Source organism: Microcaecilia unicolor, chromosome 2, assembly GCF_901765095.1.
Source record: "Microcaecilia unicolor chromosome 2, aMicUni1.1, whole genome shotgun sequence".
Taxonomy (NCBI): domain Eukaryota; kingdom Metazoa; phylum Chordata; class Amphibia; order Gymnophiona; family Siphonopidae; genus Microcaecilia; species Microcaecilia unicolor.
The window spans coordinates 114,654,230-114,680,488 of record NC_044032.1 but is presented as its reverse complement, the minus strand read 5'-3'; the positions used below and the strand labels follow the sequence as shown (position 1 = coordinate 114,680,488).

At 49.8% G+C, this 26,259-nt stretch overlaps 1 protein-coding gene across 2 annotated transcripts in view; it reads right to left on the bottom strand.

Annotated features, from left to right (window-relative positions):
- The window catches only part of HOMER1 (homer scaffold protein 1), a 274,935-nt gene that overhangs the window by 190,975 nt on the left and 57,701 nt on the right, over positions 1–26,259 (bottom strand). The window contains exons 1-3 of one of the 2 annotated variants that reach the window (XM_030193231.1): positions 21,814–21,895; positions 21,215–21,371; positions 6,601–6,732 (exon numbers count right to left, since the gene is read on the bottom strand). In XM_030193231.1, the coding sequence (XP_030049091.1) occupies positions 6,601–6,732; positions 21,215–21,371; positions 21,814–21,815 (291 nt within the window). In that variant the 5' untranslated portion in view covers positions 21,816–21,895. Of the gene's footprint in view, positions 1–6,600; positions 6,733–21,214; positions 21,372–21,813; positions 21,896–26,259 lie in introns of those variants that run through there. The other variant, XM_030193230.1, reaches the window with a different exon arrangement.

The window sequence follows — 26,259 nt, the reverse complement described above, 5'->3', positions numbered from 1 at the left end:
AGTGGCAAATCTGTTCGGCCTGTGCGGCCAGTGCTCTGCACTGAGTGCCGCCTTGTCGATTTATGTAGGCCACTGCAGTCGTGTTGTCCGACATCACTCTTGACAGCCAATCCTTCCAGGGTCACTTGAAAGGCCAGAAGCGCCTGAAACACCGCTTTCAACTCCAGGCGGTTGATGGACCACTCCAACTCCTCGGGTGTCCACAGACCCTGGGCATGCTTCCCTTTGGCAATGTGCGCCCCAGCCCTTCAGGCTGGCATCTGTCACTACTAGACACCAATCGGGGAGCGCCAGCGGCATTCCTCGCCGCAGCATGCTGTCTGAGAGCCACCACTCCATGCTGAGTCGGGCCGCAGGGAGCCAAGAAAGTCTGCATTGATAATCCTGAGAAACTGGAGACCATCTTTGAAGTAGGGAATATTGTAGAGGTCTCAGGTGCGCTCTCGCCCAGGGCACCACTTCCAATGTGGCTGTCATCGATCCCAGCAGCTGGACAATGTCCCAAGCTCGCGGGCAGGGCATCCTCAGGAGCAGACGGACCTGATTCTGAAGCTTGCACCGCCTTAGCTCGGGTAGGTATACATAGCCCGTGTCGAACCTGGCCCCTAAATATTCTAGAGATTGCGAGGGGGTCAGGTGACTTTTGGCCATATTGACGACCCAACCTAGATTTTTTTTTTTTTTTTTTTGTTACATTTGTACCCCGCGCTTTCCCACTCATGGCAGGCTCAATGCGGTAGGCAATGGAGGGTTAAGTGACTTGCCCAGAGTCACAAGGAGCTGCGTGTGCCGGGAATTGAACTCAGTTCCTCAGTTCTCCAGGACAAAGTCCACCACCCTAACCACTAGGCCACTCCTCCACTCTGGCTGTAGCTTGATAGCTCTCTGTTACAGAGTCTGCTCTGATGAGCCAGTCGTCTAGGTACGGGTGAACCCTGATACCTTCTCACCTGAGCAAAGCAGCTACTACCACCATTACCTTTGAAAAGGTTCAGGGAGCTGTGGCGAGGCCAAAAGGCAAGGCCCGGAACTGGAAATGTTTTCCCAACACCGCAAACCTCAGAAACTTCTGGTGCGGGGGCCAAATTGGTATGTGCAAGTACGCTTCTTTCAGGTCTAGAGACGTGAGAAACTCTCCTGGCTGTACCTCAGCAATGACGGAGCGCAGGGTTTCCATGTAGAAATGCCGCACTCTCAGGGACTTGTTTAATTCTTTTAAGTCCAGAATAGGGCGAAAAGACCCACCTTTTCGCGGCACCACAAAGTAGATGGAGTATCGGCTGTAGCCGTGTTTGGCGGGAGGTGCCGGGTACACGGCCCCTAACTGAATCAGACCTTGCAAAGTCTACTCTACCGCCGCCCATTTGGCGGCAGAACCGCATCGAGACTCCACAAACACGTCTCTTACTGGGGCATTGAATTCTATTCTGTAGCCATCTCTGATCAGGTCCAGAACCCACTGATCTGAGGAAATATTGGCCCACTCCTCAGCAAAGAGGGAAAGACATCCTCCGATGACAGGAAGCGAGGAGGGGGCCGGCGCACCATCATTGAGAGGTTCGCCCCTGAACTCCAGGCCTAGAGCCGGTGGCTGCGGAATGCTTGTCCGAGTGAAAGGAGTTCCTCTGCTGAAAAACGGGCACGAGAAGTGAACCCAGTAGAACGCCCCGGGCGGTACCTTCTAGCTTCACGGAAGCGAGGTCTATAAGAGGAGTGGACCGCCTGGCTCTTGGCGGAAGGCCTCGGCCTATCTTCGGGCAAGCGCTGGGGTTTAGGATCTCCCAGGCCTTTAACAATTTTTTTTTCCAACTCCTCACCAAATAGGAGAAGGCCTTGAAAGGGCAACTTCACCAACCTTTGCTTAGAGGCCATGTCCGCTGCCCAATGTCGTAGCCAAATAAGAAGGTGAGCCGCCACTGCTACTGCCATTTGTTTAGCCGAAGCTCTGACAATATCATAAACGGCATCAGCCAAAAAGGACAAGGCCGACTCCAGCCGCGGAGCCACATCCGAGAAGGGCTCCGCTCCATCTCCGGGCTGTTCCACTGCCTGTTGCAACCACGCCAGGCAGGCTCTAGCAGCATAACAACTGCATGCAGACGCCCGAACAGTAAGACCTGCAATTTCAAAGGACCATTTAAGTGCTGCTTCCAGCCTACGGTCTTGTATATCCTTCAGGGCAACTCCTCCTTCCACAGGGAGGGTAGTTCTCTTTGTCACCGCAGTGACTAGGGCATCTACTTTAGGCATTGCAAAGCAAGCCAAATGCTCCTCACGCAGAGGGTATAATTGCCCCATAGCCCTGGAAACTTTCAAAGGTCCCTCGGGATCAGCCCACTGAGCGGAAATAAGCTCTTGGATGGAGTCATGCAAAGGAAAGGCTCGAGCAGGCTTTTTGGTACTAGCCATCCTAGGATTCACAGAGGAGGCCGTGCCACTGTCAGGCTCTTCAATAGAAAGGACCTGTAGGGCATCTGAAATAAGCGCTGGCAGCTCATCACAGTGGAAAATCCTCACTGTGGAGGGATCATCCAGATCCTGTGGTAATTCTGCACCTGACTCTGGCTCCTCAGACCACGAAGGCCTGCCAGAACTCTCCGAATCCTCACAGCCCGACCACGGGGGGGGGGGGGGGGGGGGGGGGGGGGGGGGGGGGGGGGGGGGGGGGAGGAGGTGCACCACAATCTGAAGGGGAATTAGCCCTTCTACGCTTTTCTTTATGCCAATTATCAGGGAAAATAGCCTCAGCGGGCAGTCCTAGGCCAGAATCCACCGAGGGGGACAATAGAAGGGGCCTCAGACGACCCTTGAGGGAGAGCTCTTTTCAGCACATATGCTTTATGCAATAACAACACAAAATCAGGGGAGGAAAACTCGCCCTGGGCACCCAGATCCCGTCCGGGGCTAGCCGCTCCCTGAATAGCCTCAATTCAAGGTCCCCCCCTCCGGCTCAGGGCTGTCCGTCTCTACGGAGGCCGCGCCATGTGGAGAATTCAAAATGGCGTCCGCTGCCAGCTCTGAGCGGGAAGAATCATCGCTCGCCATGCTCGGGCCGGCTCTTACACCTGTACAGCATGATTTACAGAGCCCCGCTGCTGATTTGCGCTTGCCACACCGGGAACAGCGCTTTACATTCTCTGCAGCCATCGCCAAAAACGGCGGGAAAATTCAAAATGGCGGTTTCGCGCCAAAAACTCCCCGATCGCGGGCCCACCCCGGAGGAGTTAGAAAACACTCTTACCTCACCGGACCGAGTATCTCAGCTCCGGTCCCATAGAAGAATCAAAGGAAAACCTCTGTTCCATTTTTTTTTTTTTTACGCTGTGAGGAAAGCAGAGGTAATAAGAACTCCGGAGGCTCAGATGAGTGGGAAAGGCAGGGAAAGGCGTACCAATGTGCCTGCATCCACTGAGTGGGAAAGGACAGGGAAAAGCAAGCTAATATGTCCACATCCACGGGGGCATGGGTAAGGCAGGGAAAGGGCTGACCTATGTGCCTTCAAAGTGAAGCTGCTATAGCCTCTAACACCCCGGCTAACAACTGGCAAGCCAGGAGCCACCCCCAGGCAGATTTTTGATGGAGCTCGAAGAAGCTGCAGCCACCCTGCTTGGGGAGATAGAGAATACTGAAGAGGCAGTGGAGCTGGCTGGCCATGAGGCACTGTGGAAAGTTGAGTGCTCTCTATCTCCCCCTGCTGGTTGATGGACACAACCCATACGTAATGGCTTTATCTGCTTGATGACAAGGAAAAAACTTTTTCAATTTCTGCGTACTCTTTATCTTTGAAAAAAATACTATAAATAAAAATCACAACAAAAGACAGGTAAAAAAAAATACATAGAGAAAACAATCCGCATCTCATACCCCTGGAGCATATTACTCATTATACACCCTTGCTAGCGCCCGTTTCATTTGTTTGAGAAATGGGCCTTTTTTTACTAGTAAGGCAATAAAATAATGGTGAGAATTACTTAACATACCAGACACAAGGGTTAAGTGTTGGAACTAACTCGCAGAGGTGCACCCACACCACAATAAGCATTTGAGAAACATAACACTTATCCTTCAGCTCCTTAAGAAGCCTTCACTTGACCCTACCTGTCCTTCCAACTATCGACCCATCTCCCTCCTCCCGTTCCTTTCCAAGTTACTTGAACGCGCCGTTCACCGCCGCTGCCTTGACTTTCTCTCATCTCATGCTGTTCTTGACCCACTCTGATCTGGCTTTCGCCCTCTTCATTCAATCAAAACTGCACTTACAAAAGTTTCCAAGGTCTCTATTCTATCCTCATCCTTCTTGACCTATCCGCCGCTTTTGACATTGTGGATCACAGCCTACTCCTTGATACGCTGTCTTCATTTGGATTCCAGGGCTCTGTTCTCTCCTGATTCTCCTCCTATCTCTCGAATCACACCTTTAGTGTACACTCTGGTGGATCCTCTTCCACTTCTATCCCACTACCAATCGGTGTACCTTAAGGCTCTGTTCTCGGTCCTCTCCTGTTTTCCATCTACACTTCTTCCCTTGGCTCTCTGATTTCTTCCCATGGCTTTCAGTACCATCTCTACACTGACAACTCCCAGATCTACCTCTCTACCCCCGATGTCTCAACCAGCATCCAGACCAAGATTTCAGCCTGCCTGTCTGACATCGCTGCATGGATGTCTCGACGTCATCTGAAGCTCAACATGGCCAAAACCGAGCTTCTTATCTTTCCCCCTAAACCTAACTCCCCTTTCCCCCCTTTCTCTATTTCGGTGGATGGCACTCTCATTCTCCCTGTCTCCTCTGCTCGTAACCTTGGGGTCAACTTTGACTCCTCTCTCTCCTTCTCTGATCACATTCAGCAGATTGCCAAAACCTGTCATTTCTTTCTCTACAACATTAGCAAAATCTGTCCCTTCATCTCTGAGCACTCTACCAGAACCCTTATCCACACTCTTATCACCTCTCGTCTTGATTATTGTAACCTACTTTTCACCGGCCTCCCTCTTAGTCATCTCTCTCCTCTTCAATCAATCCAAAACTCTGCTGCGCGACTCATCTTCCGCCAAAGTCGTTATGCCCACATTAGCCCTCTCCTTACGTCACTTCACTGGCTCCCTATCCGTTTCTGTATTCAATTCAAACTTCTCCTATTAACCTATAAGTGCATTCACTCTGCCGCTCCCCAGTACCTCTCCATTCTTGTCTCTTCTTACGTCCCCCCTCGATTAGTCCGTTCTGTAGACAAATCTCTCCTATCTGTCCCTTTCTCCTCTACTGCTAATTCTAGACTCCGTTCATTTTGTCTCGCTGCACCTCACGCCTGGAATAGACTTCCTGAGCCTGTACGTCTTGCCCCATCTTTAGCCGTTTTCAAGTCCAAACTCAAAACCCACCTCTTTACCACTGCTTTTGACACCTAACTCACTTGCTCTGTCCTTTATCCTCACCTCTTTATTCCCTTACCCTTAATTTTTCTGTCTGTATTCCCTTACCCTAATTGTTCTGTCTGTATTCCCTTACCCTTAATTGTCTGTTTACCTGTCTTATCTAGATTGTAAGCTCTTTGAGCAGGGACTGTCTTTTGTGTATGGTGTACAGCGCTGCGTATGCCTTGTAGCGCTATAGAAATGATAAGTAGGTAGATAGATAGATTATAGTTTCACACAGATTTAAAACAAACCAAAGCCAAACCAGAAATAGTTGCCGTTTCTGCTATTACTACAACTTTCTTCCAAATGCCCAAATATGATTTAATGAAAAGCATGGCTTAATACGTTTTTATCTTACATAAGAACTTAAGAGCATAAGAACAGCCATGCTGGGTCAGACCAGTGGTCCTTCTAAGCCCAGTATCCTGTTTCCAACAGTGGCCAATCCAGGTCACAAGTACCTTGCAGAAACCCAAATAGTAACAACATTATACCAATCCCAGGGCAAGCAGTGGCTTCCCCATGTTTATCTCAATAGTATACTATGGATTTTTCCTCCAGGAACTTGTCTAAACCTGTTTACCCAGATATGCTAAATGCTGTTACCACATCCTCTGGCAACGAGTTTCGGAGCTTAACTATTCACTGAGTGAAAAAATATTTCCTTTTATTTGTTTTAAAAGTATTTCATACAACTTCATTGAGTGTCCCCCCAGTCTTTGTACTTTTTGAAAGAGTGAAAAATTGATTCAATTTTACCTTTTCTGCACAACTCAGGATTTTGTAGACCTCAATCATATCTCCCCTCAGCCATCTCTTTTCCAAGCTGAAAAGCCCTAACCTCTTTAGCCTTTCCTCATATGAGAAGAGTTCCAGCCCCTTTAACATTTTGCTTGCTCTTCTCTCCCAGGAAATTAAGGAAAAATTAATTTTGCTCATGTAATGTCCACACTGAGCCCGCAAATAGGTGGGAAAATGTGGGATACAAATGCAACTAAATAAATAAATACATATTGTGAATGTTTTACACAAAGAATTTCTTGAAAATATTATTTTCTTCCCACATCTCGCAGTAAAATTCAGTGCTCTTTGGATTGTGATCATTTTAATCAACATTTAGGTTTTGTTCTTGTATTCCTAAACTATTACTGAATGGAAATCCATTGTTACTAGTTTACTTACTTTTGTAAGATGGTGTTCCGAGGAGAATCCCAAACCATAGACTGTATTTGCTCTGCTGTCTGCCCACTGACCAAATTTCTGGGATGTTTTAGTAAATGTCATGTTGGGAGAGATGGTACTATTTATTATTGCCTGAAAAAAATATATACCGAAATAGTTTACACAACTTAGTTTTTAAGCATATAGGAACAAAATTTCATCCCAATAGAAAAATATTCTATAGTTTAATGTCTTTATTACAAGGAATTTACATCAAATTATAGATTAAAAATTCAATCTTCAATTAACACATAGGGGTATGTTTACTAAGGTGCGTTAGCATTTTTAACGCATCTTTAAAGTTAAGGTGCGTTAAACGCTAACGCACCTATACATTTCTATGGGCGCATTAGCGTTAACCATTAATGCACGTTAACCATGCTAACATGCCTATAGCGCATCTTAGTAAACATAGGCGATACTGTTTTTTAAAATCACATAAACAAATTATATTCCTAAACCTGATGAAATGCCGTATCGATTTCTCACACATCTTTCCATTACAATGTCCAAAATGAGAAAAGATGAAATGATAGTTACACACTAAAACTATGATTGAGTCACAGATTTCAATACAATTGAAAGTCAGAAAAGCAAACTACATTATAAATAAAAGCATAAAATAAGCTATGGCATCAAAATTAAAACCATTACCTAAAAGCTCAAAGTCAAATTTTGAGTAGATCTCTCCTTCACACAGCCAGAGTAGCCAGAACAGCCTCAATGGCTAAATAATTTAATCTTGATTGTTGCACTGTTTGCTTGTTTTCATTTTAATTTGTGGTTTCAGAGAAGGCAGTGACTAAAAACTACTTTGAATATTTATTTTCAGGAAAGTTAAAACTTGCTATACTATTGGATTGCTCTGTTTCCCCTCTTTTCCTTTTCGATGATGCATCAATGGAGTAGCAAAGGTCACCAGTGCTCCCCTCTGCCTGCCCCTGGCAGCCACCTAATCCTAACTGGCAGCGTGAGTGTTCAGCTGGCAGCAAGATGGGCCCAGAGCTTCTCAAATTCACTCTTCCTGCCCAAGCAGTCTACAGCTTAGCTGTCTGTATCACATGGCGGTCCATAGATTTTTACAAGCACATTATGTAATTTAAAGAGCTTTCAAAGAAAAGCTGATAAGAGAGAGCTGCTAACCCCACCCTCCTGCTGTCAGCTGGGATCAGGTCACAGAAACAAGAGAGAGAACAACAATGGATGATGCCCACAAGATAAGTACTTAAATAGGGTGGGACCCAGAGATCCCAGTTTGCAGAACCTAAGATCTGAACGCAGACTTAGCCCTTGCCGCTACGTCTAACCTATAGTGCTTTGCAAAAGTATGTACCGAGGATCAGGTGGCTGATTTACAAATCTCCTCCAACGACACCGACCTGGCCTCTGCCACGGAAGTCGCCTGTGCCCTAGTGGAATGAGCTCGCAAGTGCGTCGGCGGATCCTTACCTAACGCGATATATGCCGATACAATCGCTTCCTTCAACCAACGAGCCACCATTGCCTTAGAAGCCTGCTGCCCCTTCCTTTGCCCCGCAAACAGGACAAACAGATGATTCGAACACCTGAAACCATTCGTTACGTCCAAATATCTGATAATAGCCCTCTTAACATCCAGACACCGGAGAGCGCGAAACTCCATCGGATGATCCTCCCTATGAAAAGAAGGAACAGAGAGCTGCTGATTCATATGGAAACGAGAAACAATTTTAGGCAAAAAGGATGGCACCATGCACGACACTCCTGCCTCCGTAAAACGGAAAAAACGGATCTCTACAGGACAAAGCTTGTATCTCAGACACCTGCCTTGCTGAAGAAATAGCGACCAAAAACACTGTCTTCAAAGTCAAATCCTTAATTGACAGCCGAGCCAGAGGCTCAAATGGAGGCCGCTGTAATGCCTTCAGAACCAAATTCAAATTCCAGTCCGGAAAAATGGAAATCCGTGGCAGGCGCAAATGATTGACCCCGCGCAAGAAGCGCACAATATCAGGGTGAGAGGCTAAGGAAGAGCCTTTTACACGACCCCGAAAACATGCCAAAGCTGCCACTTGAACCTTCAAGGAGCTCAACGACAGACATTTGTAGAGATCATCCTGCAAAAAAGCCAAGATCAAAGATACCGGAGCCGAAAAGGCTGAGAGGCCTGCCGCCGCACACCATGCTTCAAAAGTCCTCCACACTCTAGCATACGCTGTCGAGGTGGAACGCTTCCAAGCTCGCAACATGGTGGCAATCACCTTTTCCGGATAGCCTTTCCTTCTCAACGTTGCCCTCTCAAGAGCCAGGCCGTAAGACCAAACGGGGAGGGATCCTCCATAAGGATAGGACCTTGACGCAACAGGCCCCGCTGAATGGGCAACTGTAACGGACTGCCGACTCGCAGCCACACCAGATCCACATACCACAGACGCCTGGGCCAATCCGGCCCCACAAAGATCACTTGACATGGGTGGCACGCCACCCGACCCAATATCCTGCCTATCATGGGCCACGGCAGAAAAACGTACAGAAGAACTGTCTGAGGCCAAGGCTGAAGAAGCGCATCGATCCCTCAAGACAGGAGATCCCTGCCGTGGCTGAAAAAGTGCGGCATCTTGGCATTGTCCGCTCGCGCCATCAGATCCATAGCCGGAACTCCCCACCGGCTCGTGATCAACGCAAACACCTGAGTGGAGAGCTCCCACTCTCCCGGATCCAACATATGACGGACTCAGAAAATCCGCCTCGTTATTCAGAGCCCCCGCTATGTGCGCCGCCGAGATCTGAGTCAGGTGCTATTCCACCCAGCGGCAAAGAGACCTCGCCTCCTTTGCTAGCGGAAGACTCCTGGTGCCCCCCTGCCGATTGACATAGGCTATCACCGTCGCATTGTCGGACAGCATCTGAACCGGCTTCCCTCTCAGCTCCACTAGAAAAGCCTGTAAAGCTAGCCGCACCGCTCGCAGTTCTAAGCGATTGATGGACCATGAAGCCTCCTCCGGCGACCAAGCACCCTGCGCCGTGAGGCCCCGACAATGGGCGCCCCATCCTGAAAGACTGGCATCCACTACAACCCAGTCCGGCACTGCTAGAGGCATTCCCAGCTTCAACTTGTCGGCCCTGAGCCACCAACGCATTTCCATCCGAACCGAAGGTTCCTAGGATAACTGGACTGAGTAATCCTCCGACACCGGAGACCAGCGGCTCAACAGAGACCTCTGAAGAGGCCTCATGTGACTCCTGGCCCATGGTACTACCTCCAGCGTGGCCGCCATGGATCCCATGTGCAGAAAACTCTGAATCTGCGCTTGCAGTTTCAACCTCCTGGTCTCTGGCAAAAAGACTCTGCCCACTTGGGTGTCGAACAGCACTCCCAGGTACTCCAAGAACTGAGAGGGAAGCAAGCAGCTCTTTTCTAAGTTGATAATCCATCCCAACGACCTCAACAGACTGACTACTTTGTTCGTCGCCTGAACGCTGTCCTGAAAAGACGGAGCCCTTATCAACCAGTCGTCAAGATAAGGATGCACTTGCACCCCTTCTTGTCTCAGAAACGCTGCGCCCACGATCATGATCTTGGAAAACGTCCGAGGGGCTGTAGCGAGACCAAAGGGAAGCGCCTGAAACTGAAAGTGCTGACCCAGCACCGCAAAGCACAAAAACCTGTGATGAGGAGGCCAGATGGGAATGTGCAAGTAAGTCTCTTTGAGATCGAGCGACGTCAGAAACTCTCCGGGCTGAACTGCGGCTATAATGGTGCACAGAGTTTCCATCCGAAAATGACGTACCCGCAACGCCTTGTTTACACCCTAGAGATCGAGGACTGGATAAAAAGCCCCTCCTTTCTTTGGAACGACGAAATAAATGGAATAACGTCCCAGCCCCTGCTGAGAGACTGGCATGGGAACCACCGCTCCCAACTGAATCAAATTTTCCAACTTGTCTCTGATCGCCGCCCTTTCTTGCGGAGTTGCAAGGAGATTCCACGAAAAACTCCGAAGGTTCTCGCACCAACTCCAGCTTGTAACCGTCCCTTATAACCTCCAGCACCCACTCGTCTGAAGTGACCCTGGCCCATTCTCCCAGAAAAGGGGACAGCCGCCCCCCCTATAGATCCCGGAAAATGGACCAAGACCCCATCATTAGGTACGCGATCCTGCGGCGGGTCTAGAGGACGCGTCGCCTGGGCGGCGCTCTCCCCGAAAAGGCTGCTGCTTTGGAGGAAAACGGAGTTTAAAGAAGGGAGCCGACCTACCCAGGCGATAACGCCTGGCCTCTCGAAACCGACCCCGAGAAGGGGCCATAAGGGACGAAGATCTAGGCCTGTCCTCCGGCAACCGACACCCTTTAGAATCACCTAGATCCTTAACACTCTGATCCAGTTCATCACCAAACAGCAACTTACCCTTAAAAGGCAAGCGAGCCAGACGAGACTTGGAAGCTGTATCCACCGACCAGTGAAGGAGCAACAACCACCATCGAGCCATCACTGCCAGTGAAACCTCCTTCACCGACGCCCGAAGAATATCATACAACAAGTCTGCCAAATACGCTGTCAGGTTCTCAGGTTCAGAGCCCGCGGGGCTGGGCTCTGGAGCAAACGTGAGCCCTTGGGCTGCTGACGAGGAGCGACAGCAGCAGGCAAAACCCACCAACCAACGCTGGGCAAGCACACTGACAGCGAGCCGGAACACATGGACTGGAACACAGGACTGGAACCCCCCGGACTGGAACACTGGACTGGAGGACACAGGACTGGAACACCGGACTGGAGCACACCGGACTGGTCCACACAGCTTCACCTGCACTTAGCTACTAAGCCCCCCAGGAGTTGAGCTCCTGGGTTCGAGTAGCCGGCAGGACTTACTGGATACCGGATGACACAGGGACCAGGACTGGAAACAGAAGTGCTCCTAAACCTAAACTGATCTACGTGCTCCCAAGCCCTAAACCAGCAGGAGTGTTCCTAACAGTAAACTGACAAAAGGACTCCCTAAGCCCTATACTAAACAGGAGCTCCTAAGCCCTAAACTAACAGAGCAGGGAACTAAACACAAAGCTAACACAGGTGCTACTAAGCACCAAGCTACAAGCAGAGCTCTACACTAACAAGCTAAACACAAAACTAACAAGCTACCTAAGCACTGCTCTAGCAAGCTAGATACAAAACTAACAAGGTGCTTCCTAAGCATTACTCTGGCAAGCAACCAGAAGAGCTCCTAGCACTAAAAGGGAAGACAGGGGAGCCACAAGGAAAAAGCAGGGAAGCAAACACATAAGCCAAAAGTGCTTCTAAAGCACCAAACACCAACAGCAAAGACTGCAATGCTCCCAATAGCACAAACACCAGAAGTACTTCTAACAGCAAACTCTGCAGTGTTCCTAACAACACCAAACCCTGAAGTACTTCTATCAGCAACAGAGCTTCCAAAGCCCTACACACAGCAATGCTTCCAAAACCAAGAGGGAAAAGCAGGGGAACCAAAGGGAAAAGCAGGAAAGCTAAACACACAGTCACCAGTGCACACTGCACTAACACTAACCTGGCCCTTAGCAAAAGCAAGCAGGGAAACTAGACACAAAGTCAGAAGTGCACACTGCACCACCCTACCTAAAGCAAACAGAACCGTTGCAAAGGCCCTGAAGGAAACAACACCACTTCCTTATCAAGGCCCTCCTTTGATGATGTCACACTCCCTAGACCTAGGCAAAAGCACACTGACCCAGAGAGGCCCAACCCACACCAATGCAACACCGTGAAGCACTTGAAGCCAGTACACCCAAAGAGAGGCAGAGCTAACTCAGTCCACCCACACAGCTGTAGTAAAATAAAACAATTAACCCCATGCTGCTGGAAGCTGCCAGCACAGAGAGACAGAGCCAGCTCAGAAAGGACAGAGAAAAGAAACAGAAGCCAGCTAAGAAGCTGACCCCCAGGAAAGAGGTAAGTTTGAGAGGGGTTCTGACCCCAATCATAACATACGCCAGACCAGACTCGAGCGACGGCAAATTTGCCACCAGCTCCTCAGGAAAGGACGCCTTCTGCACCCAAGACACACATGCTCGAGCCGAATAGGAACAGCAGATCGATGCTTGCTTGCACAAAGCTGCCACCTCAAAGGAAGCCTTCAAGGACGACTCCAACTTCCTATCCTGCGGGTCATTAAGTGCCATCCCACCTTCAACCGGCAATGTAGTTCTCTTAGTCACTGCCGTGATCAAAGAATCCACCGAGGGTAAACACAACTCCTCTCGTTCCCCCTCCAGGAGAGGATATAAACGCGTCATGGCCTGTGCTATGTGCAAACCAGCGTCCGGAGAGTCCCATTGCGCCGCAATGAGTACCCGCATAGCCTCATGAATGTGAAATGTATAGGACAGCCGCTTAGTCCCCAACATAATAGAGGGGGCCGACGAAGAGGGGCTGCTGCTGTCCAGAGCCGAAATGTTCAGAATCTCCAAGGCCCTGATAATTAGATTCGCCAGTTCGTCCTGGCGAAACAACCGAGCCGCCGTGGGGTCATCACCCCTTTCATACTGCGGCTCCCCCTCCTCCATCACCACCAACCGGGTCAGTTGGGAAACATCTGACAACTGCCCGTCATCTTCATCAGAGCCTACAGACAGCACTTCAGACTCCTGTAAGGCCACACAAGGTCTCTTAGCCAAAATGGCAGGAGAAACCGAAGGACAGTCCTGAGGGTCCGCTAAGCCATTTTCACTATGCAGGACCCCCCCAAGACCTTTTTAACAAAAAAGCTCCATGTAATAGAACAAGCTCGAGAGAAAATGGCGCTCCCGATTCCCCCAAATCACCAGCGGGAAACCCTGCCAGTGGCAGAGACACCGAACGCTGGCCATCTGACACGGGAGTCTCCGAACCCGGCTCTGCTCCCGCTTCCAAAATGGCACCCGTTCCACCTCCGCGCGGAAACCGAACGGCCAGCCCAGTCTTCGCCTTAGCTCCCCCAGCCAAAGACAACTCTCCGACATCAGCTGATTTAGAATCAGCTGTTTTTCAGACTCGCTGAGCCGCTGCCGACTTGGGAGCCTTCCGCCCGTTCAAAGTGTGACGGCGCTGAAATCGTCCGCCGGAGGGCGGGAAGAAGAACAGCCAGCTGAAGAGGACAATGGGGCTGACTGACCTGCAGCCCGTTCCTGCTGGTCCCACCCCGATTCCGACGCTCCGTGCCCCGGAGAGACCCGAGGGCAAAAATCACAGGAGCCGGACGCTGCTCTCCGGTTCCCACACCGGGAGCAGCATTTTACAGATTCTGATGGGGCTGTCATGTGCCCAGAGGAAAACCCCCCACACAACCAACACCTCTGCCCAGCTTAAACAACGGTCCCACGCAATAAGCAGCCTTCTGCTTATTGTCACCGCTGAGTACAGCAAATGTGTCTTTAAAGAGGTATTACCCCTTTTTTGTTTTTTAAACAGGAGAGTTCACTCACTTATCCTTAAGGAACCAGCGGGCGGGGGGAGAAAGGGAGGGACCTGGCACCACCAGGTATCCGTGCTCAGCCTAAGCGAGCTCTCAACCCCATGGGTACCTCAACTCATCCCGAGGGAACGGGCGAGGAGGCCCAAATCCAGAGCTGCAGAGTTATAACCATCCACCTGCTAGAGAGAATACTGAGGTTTGGCTGGTGATACATGACCACATATAGAACCTCAGAAGTTCTCTCTATTTCCACCTGCTGGCAGAGGGACATAACCAACCAGTCTCTGGATTGATCTGTGGGACGTTATGGAACCAAGGTTCAAGTCCTCTAAAACCCCTACTATAAAATGCTGAACACAATCTACTCCCCCTAAGAATAACCCAGTAAAAGCATATAAATGGATATCATTCATCATTAACAGCAGCATACCTCCCCTACACTGCCAGATACATTACAAAGTAAACAAAACCCTGTGTGACAGACAGGCAAACAATCCACAAATGCATGGACTGGAACAAGGTATATTTCAAAGATATCACCATAACAGAGAAAATAGGGTACCCCGATAACGAGGTTGCAATAGAGACCATAGTAGATCAGGTATTTTTAAATAAAAAGCAGACAGATTTCCAAAATTACACATTATCACTGTCAACTGCTGAGCCAGATGTAAATAGGAACAAACATAGTTTGAAATGTCTATAAAGCCAAGTAAAATCCACAACAAAGAAAATGTTCCATTCAATGTGGAAACTCAAACATGCGAAACAATTCTTCTCAAGAGAAACATTTCGCAACCTGGTACAATCAATGGTAATGAGTCACGTAGACTACTGCAATGGAATCTATGCAGGATGCAAAGAACAAACCTAAAAGAAACTCCAGACCGCTCAAAACACGGCAGCCAGGCTCATATTTGGAAAAACGCGATTCGAAAGTGCAAAACCCCTCCGCGAAAAACTACATTGGCTCCCAATCAAAGAACGCATTGCCTTCAAAATCTGTACCGTGGTCCACAAAATCATCTACGGTGAAGCCCCAGGATACATGACAGACCTAATCGACCTACCAACTAGAAACAAATCCGAATCGACACGAACAGACTTAAATCTGCACTATCCAAGCTGCAAAGGACTTAAATACAAATCAATGTATGCATCCAGTTTCTCCTACATAAGCACACAACTGTGGAATGCATTACCAAAATCCTTGAAAACGATGTACGACCATCTATCCTTCCGGAAAATACTAAAAACCAACTAGTTCAAAAAAGCTTACCCTACCGACCCAACCTAAATACCGATCTCAGCAACACAACATAACCGAATTACGTAATGGACATAACATAACTCTGCCACTGTTCGATTCCCTAATGTGGCTGTGCCACATGAACTCTCTCTTACCACAACATCACCTTGTATTTGTTAACACCGGAGTCTGCTAATGCCTCTCCAGATTATGTAAGCCACATTGAGCCTACAAATAAGTGGGAAAATCTGGGATACAAATGTAACAAATAAATAAAATAAATAAATAAAAGGTCGGGGGGGGGGGGGGGATCCGACAAGCGAGAGGCTTGTCGATCAATAAGCGGATGAGATCCGAGTACCAGGGCCGCCTGGGCCAATCTGGAGCCACCAGGATCACCGGTCCCGAATGTTGCGCTATCCGTCCGATCACCCAACCTATCATTGGCCACAGAGGGAACACATACAGGAGTACCTCCGGCCAAGGCTGAAGAAGCGCATCTATGCCTTCGGACCCGTACTCTCTGCCCCTGCTGAAGAAGCATGATGCCTTGGAGTTGGAATAGCGTGTCATCAGATCGAACGCTAGGACCCCCCCCCCCCAAAGCGCCGTGAGCTGACAGTACGCCTGCTGGGATAGCTCCCATTCCATCGGATCCAGATGATTCCGGCTGAGGAAGTCTGCCTAAATATTCAGGGCTCCTGCAATGTGTGCTGCCGACAGGAGGGCCAGGTGCCACTCCGCCCAAACACAGAGAAGGGAGGCCTCCTCCGCAAGCTGCGTGTTACTGCTTCCTCCCTGCCTGCTGACATAGGCCACCGCTGTCGCACTGTCGGATAGCACTCTGAAGTGCTGCCCCTGAAGAAGGGTCACAAACACCTGCAAAGCCAGACAAATCCCCCGCAATTCCAGAAGGTTGATCGGCCATGTCGCTTCCACCTGGGACCAGATCCCCTGGGTCGCCCAACCGAGACAGTGTGCTCCCCAGCCCGACAGGCTGGTGTCCATTGTCACTGCCAGCCAATCCGGTGTCACAAGGGGCATTCCCCTCTGCAAATTTTGTATCTGAAGCCACCAGTGCATGGGAAACTGAGCACACAGAAACCAAGGAATCCGGATTGCGTAATCTTCGGACGGGGCGACCACCAGCTGAACAGGGACCACTGTAGGGGGCGCATACGAGCCCTGGCCCACTGCACCACTTCCAATGTTGCTGCCATGGAGCCCAAGACCTGTACGTAATCCCATGCTCTGGGCGCCGGAGTCCACAAGAGGAAAGAAAGTTGACTCTGCAGACTCAGTCTGCGTGCTTCTGGTAGGAACACTCTGCCAACCCGAGTATCGAACAGAACACCCAGGTATTCCAAAGACTGCGACGGAGAAAGGTGGCACTTCTGCGTGTTGACCACCCAACCTAGGGAACCCAGCAGACGAAGCACCTTGGCTTTGGCCCCAGTACTCTCCTCGCGAGAGGGCGCGTGAATGAGCAAGTCATCTAGATACAGGTGCACCTGAATGCCCTGAGATCGCAAGAAGGTGGCGATGACCACCATAACCTTGGAGAAGGTATGTGGAGCTGTTACCAGCCCGAAGGGCATGGCCTAAAACTGGTAATGCTGTCCCAGGACCGCAAAGCGAAGGAAATGCTGGTGTGGCAGCCAAATGGGAATATGCAAATATGCCTCCTTGAGGTCGAGAGTGATCAAATATTCCCCTGGCTGGACCACTGCCATAACAGAACAAAAGGTTTCCATCCAAAAATGACAGACTCTGAGAGCCCTGTTCACCGACTTGAGAGAGAGAACAGGGCATAAGGCGCTGCCCTTCTTGGGCACTATGAAGTAAATGTAGTGGCTCTGGCTGAGTTCAGCAGGCGGTACTAGCCGAACTGCTTCCAGCCACAACAGCTCGGAGTGTCCTGAACTGCTGCCCGCTTGGCTGTGGTCTTGCATGGAGACTCCAAGAAAAAAAGGGATGGGTGAATTCAAGCTTGTAACCTTCCTGAATAACCTCCAGGACCCATTCGTCTGAAGTTACCCTGGCTCACTCCTCCCAAAAGTGGGAAAGCCGCCCCCCAATTAGAGGAAGGAGATGGGCCAGGGTCCCATCATTGCATGCCTCTGGCACTCTGCTGACCATGAAGCAGAGGGGGCGGGATGCCCCCCCCCCCCCCACCTCGAAAGGGCTGCTGCCGTTGCTGGAAACAAGGACTCTGATAAGAACCAGACCAACCTGGTCTGTAGTGCTTGGCCTCCCGGAAACGGGGATGGACTGAGCGGGAGATCGCCTTATGCTTGTTCTCTGGCAGCCGCTGGCCCTTAGAGTCCCCGAGCTCCTTCACAATCTTTGCGAGATCCTCGCCAAAGAGAAGCTTGCCCCGAAAAGTCAACCAGGCCAAGTGAGACTTACAGGCGACATCCGCCGACCAGTGCCTCAACCAAACCCAACAACAGGCCGTAACTGCCAAGGAAACTTCCTTGGCCGAGGTGCGAAGAATATCATAAAGCAAATCTGCGAGGTACGCCAGGCCCGATTCCAAGGCTGGCAGGTAGTCAATCAGTTCATCTGCACAGGAAGCCTTCCGGACCCAGGAGAGACAAACTGAGGCCTGAAGGCAAAATGACGCTACCTCAAAGGCCGACTTGAGAGAGGACTCCAGCTTCCGGTCCTAAGGGTCCCGAAGGGCCGTGCCTCCCTCCACTGGTAACATGGTCTTCTTCTTAACTGCTGTAATTAAGGAATCCACCCCACTGTTGGTATCCTTAGGGAATCCACATCATCCGGACGCAGGGGATAGAGCCTCAACATTGCCTGCGCCACTCGAAGGCCAGAGTCCAGTGTGTCCCACTGCGCCGCAATAAGGACCTTCATAGCCTCATGGATGTGAAAGGATCTAGAGAGGCCCTTGGCCCCCATCATAATGGACGGGGTAGAACACGTTGAGGGAGCTGGATCTGGAGAAGAAATATTTAAACCTCCAGAGCCTGAACAATGAGAGAGGGCAGTTTGTCTTTACAGAACAGCCGCACAGCTATCGGGTCTTCACCTTCTCCCGACAACAATTTCCCCTCCTCTAGGACCTCCGAAGCACAATGCAGGGAATCCCCCGAAAGATGTCCCTCCTCTGTGTCAGAGGGTCCAAAAATATCATCTCCAATGTCTGGGGGTTCTAATTGCGGCCTTTTTGGGAGACTAGAAAGGATAATAGGCTGAGAACCCTGAGGCAAAGATAACATGGCAGCTGCTGGAGGCTCTCCCACGCTTTTCAGCAGAAAAGCCCAGTGCATTAACAGCACGAACTCCGGCAAAAAAGGTGTCACGACAGAGTCAATCGCCGATGAAGACGCCCCGGCCGTAGCCCCCTCCGCCAAACTGGCAGACAGGGTGCCCTGCGGTCCAGTTGCCCCGGGACTCACCGCGTGGGAAGAAGTAAAGATGGCGCCAGCAGAGGCGCGTGCCGAAACCAGAGGTGGCGTTCCCGCCAAAGCCACATCGGCTAAATCCAAGCCTTCCCCCGCCGGCGCTCGAGAGGAGGGATCTGGCAGCTGTCCGCCCTGAAAACCGGACTTAACACAGACTGCGCAGGCTCCCGACGCTGCTCTGCGGCTCCCACACTGCAAGCAGCGCTTTGCCAACTCGGACGGTGCTTACATGCTAGACTCCTGGCAGAAAAACAGACAAAAACTCAGCCCTCCCGTGCGCTTCTTACTTGGCCCCGGCCCAGCGGCTGGTCTGAGGAAAGTGAGATATTCCATGGCCCCAAAAGCGCTTTTTTTTTTTAAACCTTACAGAGAGGCAGGAGAGAAGACTGGAGCCAGCACACTCAGACCCTGCGTCCCATAGACAAGGGAACTGGAAAGGCTGGTAGGGGGAGGGACCTGGCCTCACCAGGTATACCCCTAGCTTAGCATTCAGCTCCTCAACCCCACAAAAGGCTCAACAGCACCTGAGGGAATGGGATAGGAGCCAGATCACTACAGAGCTGCACTGGTATGACCATCCACCTGCTAGATAGAGAGCATTCTGAGGTTAAGCTGGCTGCACGTGACCACATACAGCAAACCTCGGAGTTCTCTCTATCTCCACCTGCTGGTTGAGGGACATAACCCACAAGTCTCTGGTCTGATCTGTTGGACACAATGGAAATAGATAATAGTGCCAGGTCTTACTCCACATACACCACACAGGCTAAGGAACCTCTTGAGCTTTGATTTTAGCTGAGTGCTAGACCTCTCCAAATCATACCTGCGCACCTGGCTCTACTTACCTGGAGAAAAACAAACTGGGGGAGGGGGCAGCAAATTCAGACTCTGAGTTATTCCCCCTCTGCTGAAGCCCGCTTTCAGAAATGTGCCTTGAAAATTAACTCAGGTACTTGGGGCTGAGACAGGAAGAAAAGCTGATGCTTCGGCCTAGTTGCTCTGAAATAAGCTCTGCTGCCAGTCCAAGCACCCGGGCTCCGATGCTCAGAAGCAATGCAGGCACTAGAGGCCATTAGTGCCGGACTTGCGCCTGTTTGTTACCACCGAATGTTCAGAGCCGGGAAGCGCGTGAAATAACAAGCTCACCGGCTCTGAATGCAATGAGCATGCAAATGCAAGCTAAAGAGGTCATTACCTATTCCTCCCCAACAATGCTCAGCGGGCAGCGCTCCTCCCCCGGCAAACTACTACTACTACTTATAATTTCTAAAGTGCTACTAGACGTACGCAGTGCTGTACACTTGAACATGAAGAGACAGTCCCTGCTCGACAGAGCTTACAATCTAATTAGGACAGACAGACAGAACAAACAAGAGATAAGGGAACATTAAAGTGAGGATAATAAAATAAGGGTTAGGAGTTAAAAGCAGCATCAAAAACTCTACATCAGCTCCTTTATATGGTAGTTGAGCCCCACCCAGTGCTTTTTTTTTTACACATTTATGAACACAAACTCAATATCAAAATGGTACTAGCCTAGGAAATAAAGTGCAAAATAGAGAATGACACGGGGACAAAGTTTGTCTCAGTCCCCGCCCTGTCCCCGTGGGTTCTGTCTCCATTCCCGCAGGTTCTGTCTCCCTCCCCGCCCTGTCCCCGCAGGTTCTGTCTCCCTCCCCACCCTGTCCCCGCAGGCATGGTCTCCATCCCCGCAGGCCCTGTCCTTGTCCCCGCCAAGTCCCCATGGGCTCTGTCCTCATCTGCAGAAGCCTCAAACACTTATGATTTTATATTTAAATCTTTTTATTAAAATATAAAAAGGAACAATATGCTGTGCAACTGTTGTATATAAATTACAAATAGAGAATAACAACAATGAGCAGCTATAATAACCCTCCTTCCCACCACCACCCACTACCCTTCCAACCCCAACAATAGGTGATTTCTACTACATCAAGGAATCCTAATTCACACTGTTAAAATGTCTAGGGGTATAAAATACAACCCGTTCTATATGCCCTAGAGGGAAAAAATATGCCCTATAAAGCACTGTTATGTTTTTTTAATTTGTGGATAAATAAGAAATCATCAACAATCTCAGGTTTCAATCTAGCTCTCCTGTCTTCCACAGTCCTTCCTGGAATAGAAGTTAACTTCTTAGAAAATGTGCTGGTAGCAGGATGTACAGATCCCCATGCAAAGTTTGCTAGTTGTGGCCAGTATGTTTGTTTGTTTTTCCAAAAAAAAATCAAAATATCTTTGTAGGCATCACTTAAACATAAATAACAGTCCAGTTCATTAACAGGCTTCAAAGTAGAAAATGACACGGGGACAAAGTTTGTCCCCTGTCCCTGTGGGCTCTGTCCCCATCCCCGCCCCGTCCCCGCGAGCTCTGTCCCCATCCCCACGGTTACTGCGGTTCCCCGTCCCCGTGTCATTCTCTATCGCAAAACCCACCTTCATGAAATGTAACTTACCTTTGATCCATCCAGACTAATTATCCTATAGACATTTCTTGTGCTATCATAGAAATATGACACCGTAACTGCATGCTTGCTGGTGGGAACCCAGTTCTTCTTGGTATTTGGATCAATCTGGAAGACATGAGCTCGGGTGCTGAAGATAGGTTGCTCCCTAAAAGGAATAAAGTAAAAGTGATCAATTTAATTTGTCTTCAATATTGTTATGCATTATAGATATGGAGAGTTTTCCAATAGAACTGTGTACACTAGTTTACTCTGAATAAGTAATATTTTTTTTTTTAATCTGATTTATAAGAACTAGATTAACAGTTTGTGAAAGGCAAACAAATTGTGTATTTATAAGAAAGAGTTAACTAAATATAGCCTTACCCCTCCTCCAACCTCCATCTGTCTTCCATTATTAGCACAATTATTCATATAAATGAAATATCTTCAGATGGAAACAGAGGAAAGCATAGAAAAACATTATTTTTTTTACATATTATACATTATTCAGTCATAGTAACTAGAAATTAAAATTGCCTGCTCAGATTAAGGAAGTTAGTTGCCAGACAAAAGTTAAGTTTCTTATTTTGGATATGGAGTGTACTTACATGTGGTAAGAAACAGTGCATTTGAAGTTACTTAGGGCACTGGAAACTTTGCAAGTCAAACCATTCCATTTAAAATGTTGCAGTTCCCTTTCTCTATTAGAAATGGCTCACGACTAAGCTTTGCTTTCCTTGTGACTCGTTAGAATATGACACGACTCTAAAAATACTTTGTACACTGCTTTTCACTGCACTTTTATAACTTTAGATGGTATTTGATTACATTTGCTCAGATGACATCCATTTCACAATATAAACAAGCACTGAAATCCTAATTTGCATCTTTTACAAGTTTTTCACAAAAATGTTCAGTAATTAATAATTTTATCCCAACCTCTCCAGTACTCAAGGTGGCTTAAAGCATTTGTAGAATTCGAACAGAATTAAGTCCTTGCCCCCAAAGAATTTACAATCTAAGTGGGTACTTAAGATAAAAAATAAAAGGGAAAAGGCCTGTACAAAAAAACACAGATTTAAAAACCACATCTATAGCAAAAATTAAACTGGACAATACAGAGTTTTTAATGAAAAGTTTTAAATCAAATTTGCATGTGAAGTGCCACCCACTGCAAATAGGACGATATGCATTCTGCATACAAAGACCCATCACCATATAGATATTCTGTTTTACCACTAGTTTTGTAAACTAGTAAAAATGGCCCGTTTCTGACACAAATTAAACGGGCGCTAGCAAGGTTTTCCTCGGAATGTGTATGTTTGAGAGAGTGAGAGTTACTGTGTGAGAGAGTGAATGTGCGAGTGTGTGTGACAGAGAGAGAGAGAGTGAGTGTGGGTGCGAGTTTGTCTGTGAGAGAGAGAGAGTGTATGTGAGACAGATAGAGTGCAAGAGTATATGTGCGATACACAGACTCTCTGTGAGACCGAGAGAGTGTATGAGATCGAGAGAGTGTTTGAGAGTGAGTGTGTGACACAAAGAGAGTGAATGTGATACAGTGTGAGACATAGAGTGTGTGAGAGACAGTGTGTGAGAGTGAGAGAGAGAAAGACACTGACTGTGACAGAGAGAGACAGAGTGTGTGTGAGAGAGTGTGTGTTTGACAGAGATACCCCCTCCCTCTCTGCACTCAGGACCCCCTCCCCCTCCCTCTCCCCCCCCCTCAGGTCTCTGCACCCCCTCCACTCTGGTCTCAGGGGACCCCCTCCCCTCTGGTCTCAGGACCCACTCCACCCCCCCCCCTCTCTGGTCTCAGCGCTCCTCTGGGGTCTTCTCCAGGGGCAGTGATGTGAGAGGCGAGAGAAGCGGCTGCAGAGCTGACAGCCAATGGCTGATGGCTGCCTGCGGTGCCACGCTTGCTTTTTAAAAGCATTTTTGGTGCTTTAATTAGCTCTGATTTGTAGCAGCCGCTGCTGCTCAACAGGAGAAGCAGCAGTGACCGGAAATGGGAGCTGGCGCTGCGTGTTTCGCGAGAGACTTGGCAGGTCTGTGTTGGGTGGCTGGGCCTCGGCGGCGACCTCGGGGGGATGGAGGGGGGAAACAGTGGCTACGGCGACCTCAGGGGGGTGGAGGAGGGGAGCGGTGGCGACCTCGGGGGGGGGGGTGGAGGGGGGAGCGGTGGGGGTGACCTCGGGGGGGGGGGGGGGCTGGCGGCGAGGGCGGCAGGGCCGGGCCCCCTGGGCCGGCCTTCGGTGGCCCTGGGTGGAGATGGTGGTGCGTGTGGAGGAAGGGCTGAAGCTGCTCCTGCAACATTCCAATGTCTCTCATTGCGGTAACCATCTCCTGATATCAGGCAAGCAGGCTTCTACTGCGGGAGAGTGACGTCAGGAGATGGTTACGGTCGCAGGTAGCCTCATTGGAACGTTGGAGGAGCAAATTATTATATTAGATTATATAGAAGTATTTGCAGCAAAGAACTTCAACATATAAACCCCTTTTTAATATTAATATTTTATTGTAGTGATACTTATGGGAAAATTAGGTTCTTACCTTGGTAATTTTCTTTCCTTTAGTCATAGCAGATGAATCCATTACGAATGGGTTGTGTCCACCAACCAGCAGGGGGAAATAGAGAACACTGAAAACCATAGTGCCTCTTGGCCAGCTAGCTCCATCTGCCTCTCAGTATTTGAAGCTTCCAAAGCAGTGTTACACTGCAAAGTAGAATAACATGAACTTTCCTCACAGCGAGCGAACGCCCCAGAACAGGAGCAATAACACAAAGGAGGGACGAACTCAACCTCCTGTAATAGAACAGAAATCCTGAAGACTGTTTTCCAACTTTTCCCAATGAGGGAACATATCTACAGGAAAAACTGAACCCAAAACAGCATTAATCAATCACTCAAACAATCAATCAATCAGGGCGGGCTCATGGATTCATCTGCTATGACTAAAGGAAAGAAAATTACCAAGCTAAGAACCTAATTTTCCCTTCCTTGTCATCAAGCAGATGAATCCATTACGAATGAGATGTATCAAAGCAATCCCTAGACAGGGTGGGAACAGGCCACACCACTCACCAGCACTTGTACGCCAAAATGCGCATCCCTCCTGGCAGCCACATCCATCCTGTAATGTCGGGCAAATGAGAGCTTAGACGCCCATGTCGCTGCACTGCAGTGGCGTACCAAGGGGGGGCGGTCCGCCCCGGGTGCACGCCGCTGGGGGGGTGCCGCGTGACTCTCGGCTTTTCGTTTTCATGCTCCCTCTGCCCCGGAACAGGTTACTTCCTGTTCCGGGGCAGAGGGATCATGGAAACGAAGAGCCGACAGGTGCGCGGCACCCCCCCCCCCCCCAAGCGGCGTGCACCCGGGGGCGGGGCGCATCGGCAATCCGCCCCGGGTGTCAGCGCCCCTAGGAACACCACTGCTGCACTGCATATCTCTTGAAGAGAGAGTGCTCCAGTTTCAGCCCAAGAAGAGGCAATCGCTTTTGAGGAATGTGCCTTAAAGGCTTCAGGCGGAGGCCGGCCAGACAGCAGATATGCTGAAAAAATAGCTTCATTGAGCCAACGAGCCACAGTAGCTTTAGACGCTGGAGACCCTCTGCGAGGACCTGACAACAAAACAAAAAGGTGATCAGAGGTCCTGAAAACATTTGACATGCGCAGATATTGCAACAGAGCCCTTTGCACATATAGAAGGTGCAATTGCCAAAAAGATTCTGGAAACTCCTCTCTAGAAAAGGAGGGCAGGAAAATAGGCTGGTTTAGGTGAAACACTGAAACCACCTTAGGCAGAAAGGAAGGCACCGTACGTACCATAACGCCAGACTCTGAGAATTGCAGAAATGGGTCGCGACAGGACAGCGCCTGGAGCTCAGACACCCGTCTCGCCGATGTAATGGCCACCAAAAAGACCGTCTTTAGGGTCACATCCTTCTCCGAAGCTCGCCTAAGCAGCTCGAAGGGCGAACACTGATGGGCCTTTAAAACTAACCCCAGGTTCCAGGCCGGACACGGAGCCCGCACGGGAGGACGGAGCCAAAGCACCCCTCTAAGAAACCGTGCCACATCCGGATAAGCAGCCAGGGAGAGGCCAGCCACCTTCCCCCGAAAACATGCTAAGGCTGCCACTTGAACACGCAGTGAATTATAGGCCAAGCCTTTTTGTAAACCATCCTGCAAAAAGTCAAGTATCGGTGAGACAGAAGCCCGCATGGGTGTAATAACTTTAGCAGCACACCAAGCCTCAAACTGGCGCCAAATTCGAGCATAGGCAACGGAAGTGGAACGCTTGCGGGCCTGAAGGAGAGTGGAGATGACCTTGTTGGAATAGCCTTTGTCTCTCAATTGCGCCCTCTCAATAGCCATGTCGTAAGACCAAAGCGGCAGGCGTCCTCCATGGTTACCGGCCCCTGTGACAACAGGTTCGATACCAGAGACAAAGGAAGGGGAGCCTCCTCCAGCATCCGTCGGAGGTCCACATACCATGGCCGCCTGGGCCAATCCGGGGCAATGAGAACCACCTCTCTTTGATGAAGCCGAATCCGCAGAAGTACTCGCCCTATCAAGGGCCAAGAAGGGAACACATACAGGAAGCCCCGAGGCCAGCTGTGAGCCAAGGCATCCAACCCCGCCAAGCGAGGATCTCTCCGTCTGCTGTAAAAGCACAGGACTTTGACATTTGTGCTTGGCCGTGCCGCAGCGGGGCTCTGTAAATCATGCTCTTCAGACGTCAGGGCCGGTTCGAGCATGACGAGCGGTGTTTCTTCCCGCTCGGTGGAGCTGGCAGCGGGCGCCATCTTGGATGCGCCACATGGCTCGACCCCCGCAGGTGCGGAGGGGTCTGAGGCCAGAGGGGAGCCTCGGATGGAGGCTACCAGAAGAGCTGCTTATCCCGGATTGGAACCGGGAGGCCAGGGTGAGCCTTTCTCCCCTGAGTTTGTGATGCTTTTGCATAAAGCGTTCATGTTAAAAAGAGCTCTACCGCAGACGTCTGACTCTGCGTTGCTACCTGGTTCCCCTCCGGTGGAGACCGGCCTGGAATTGC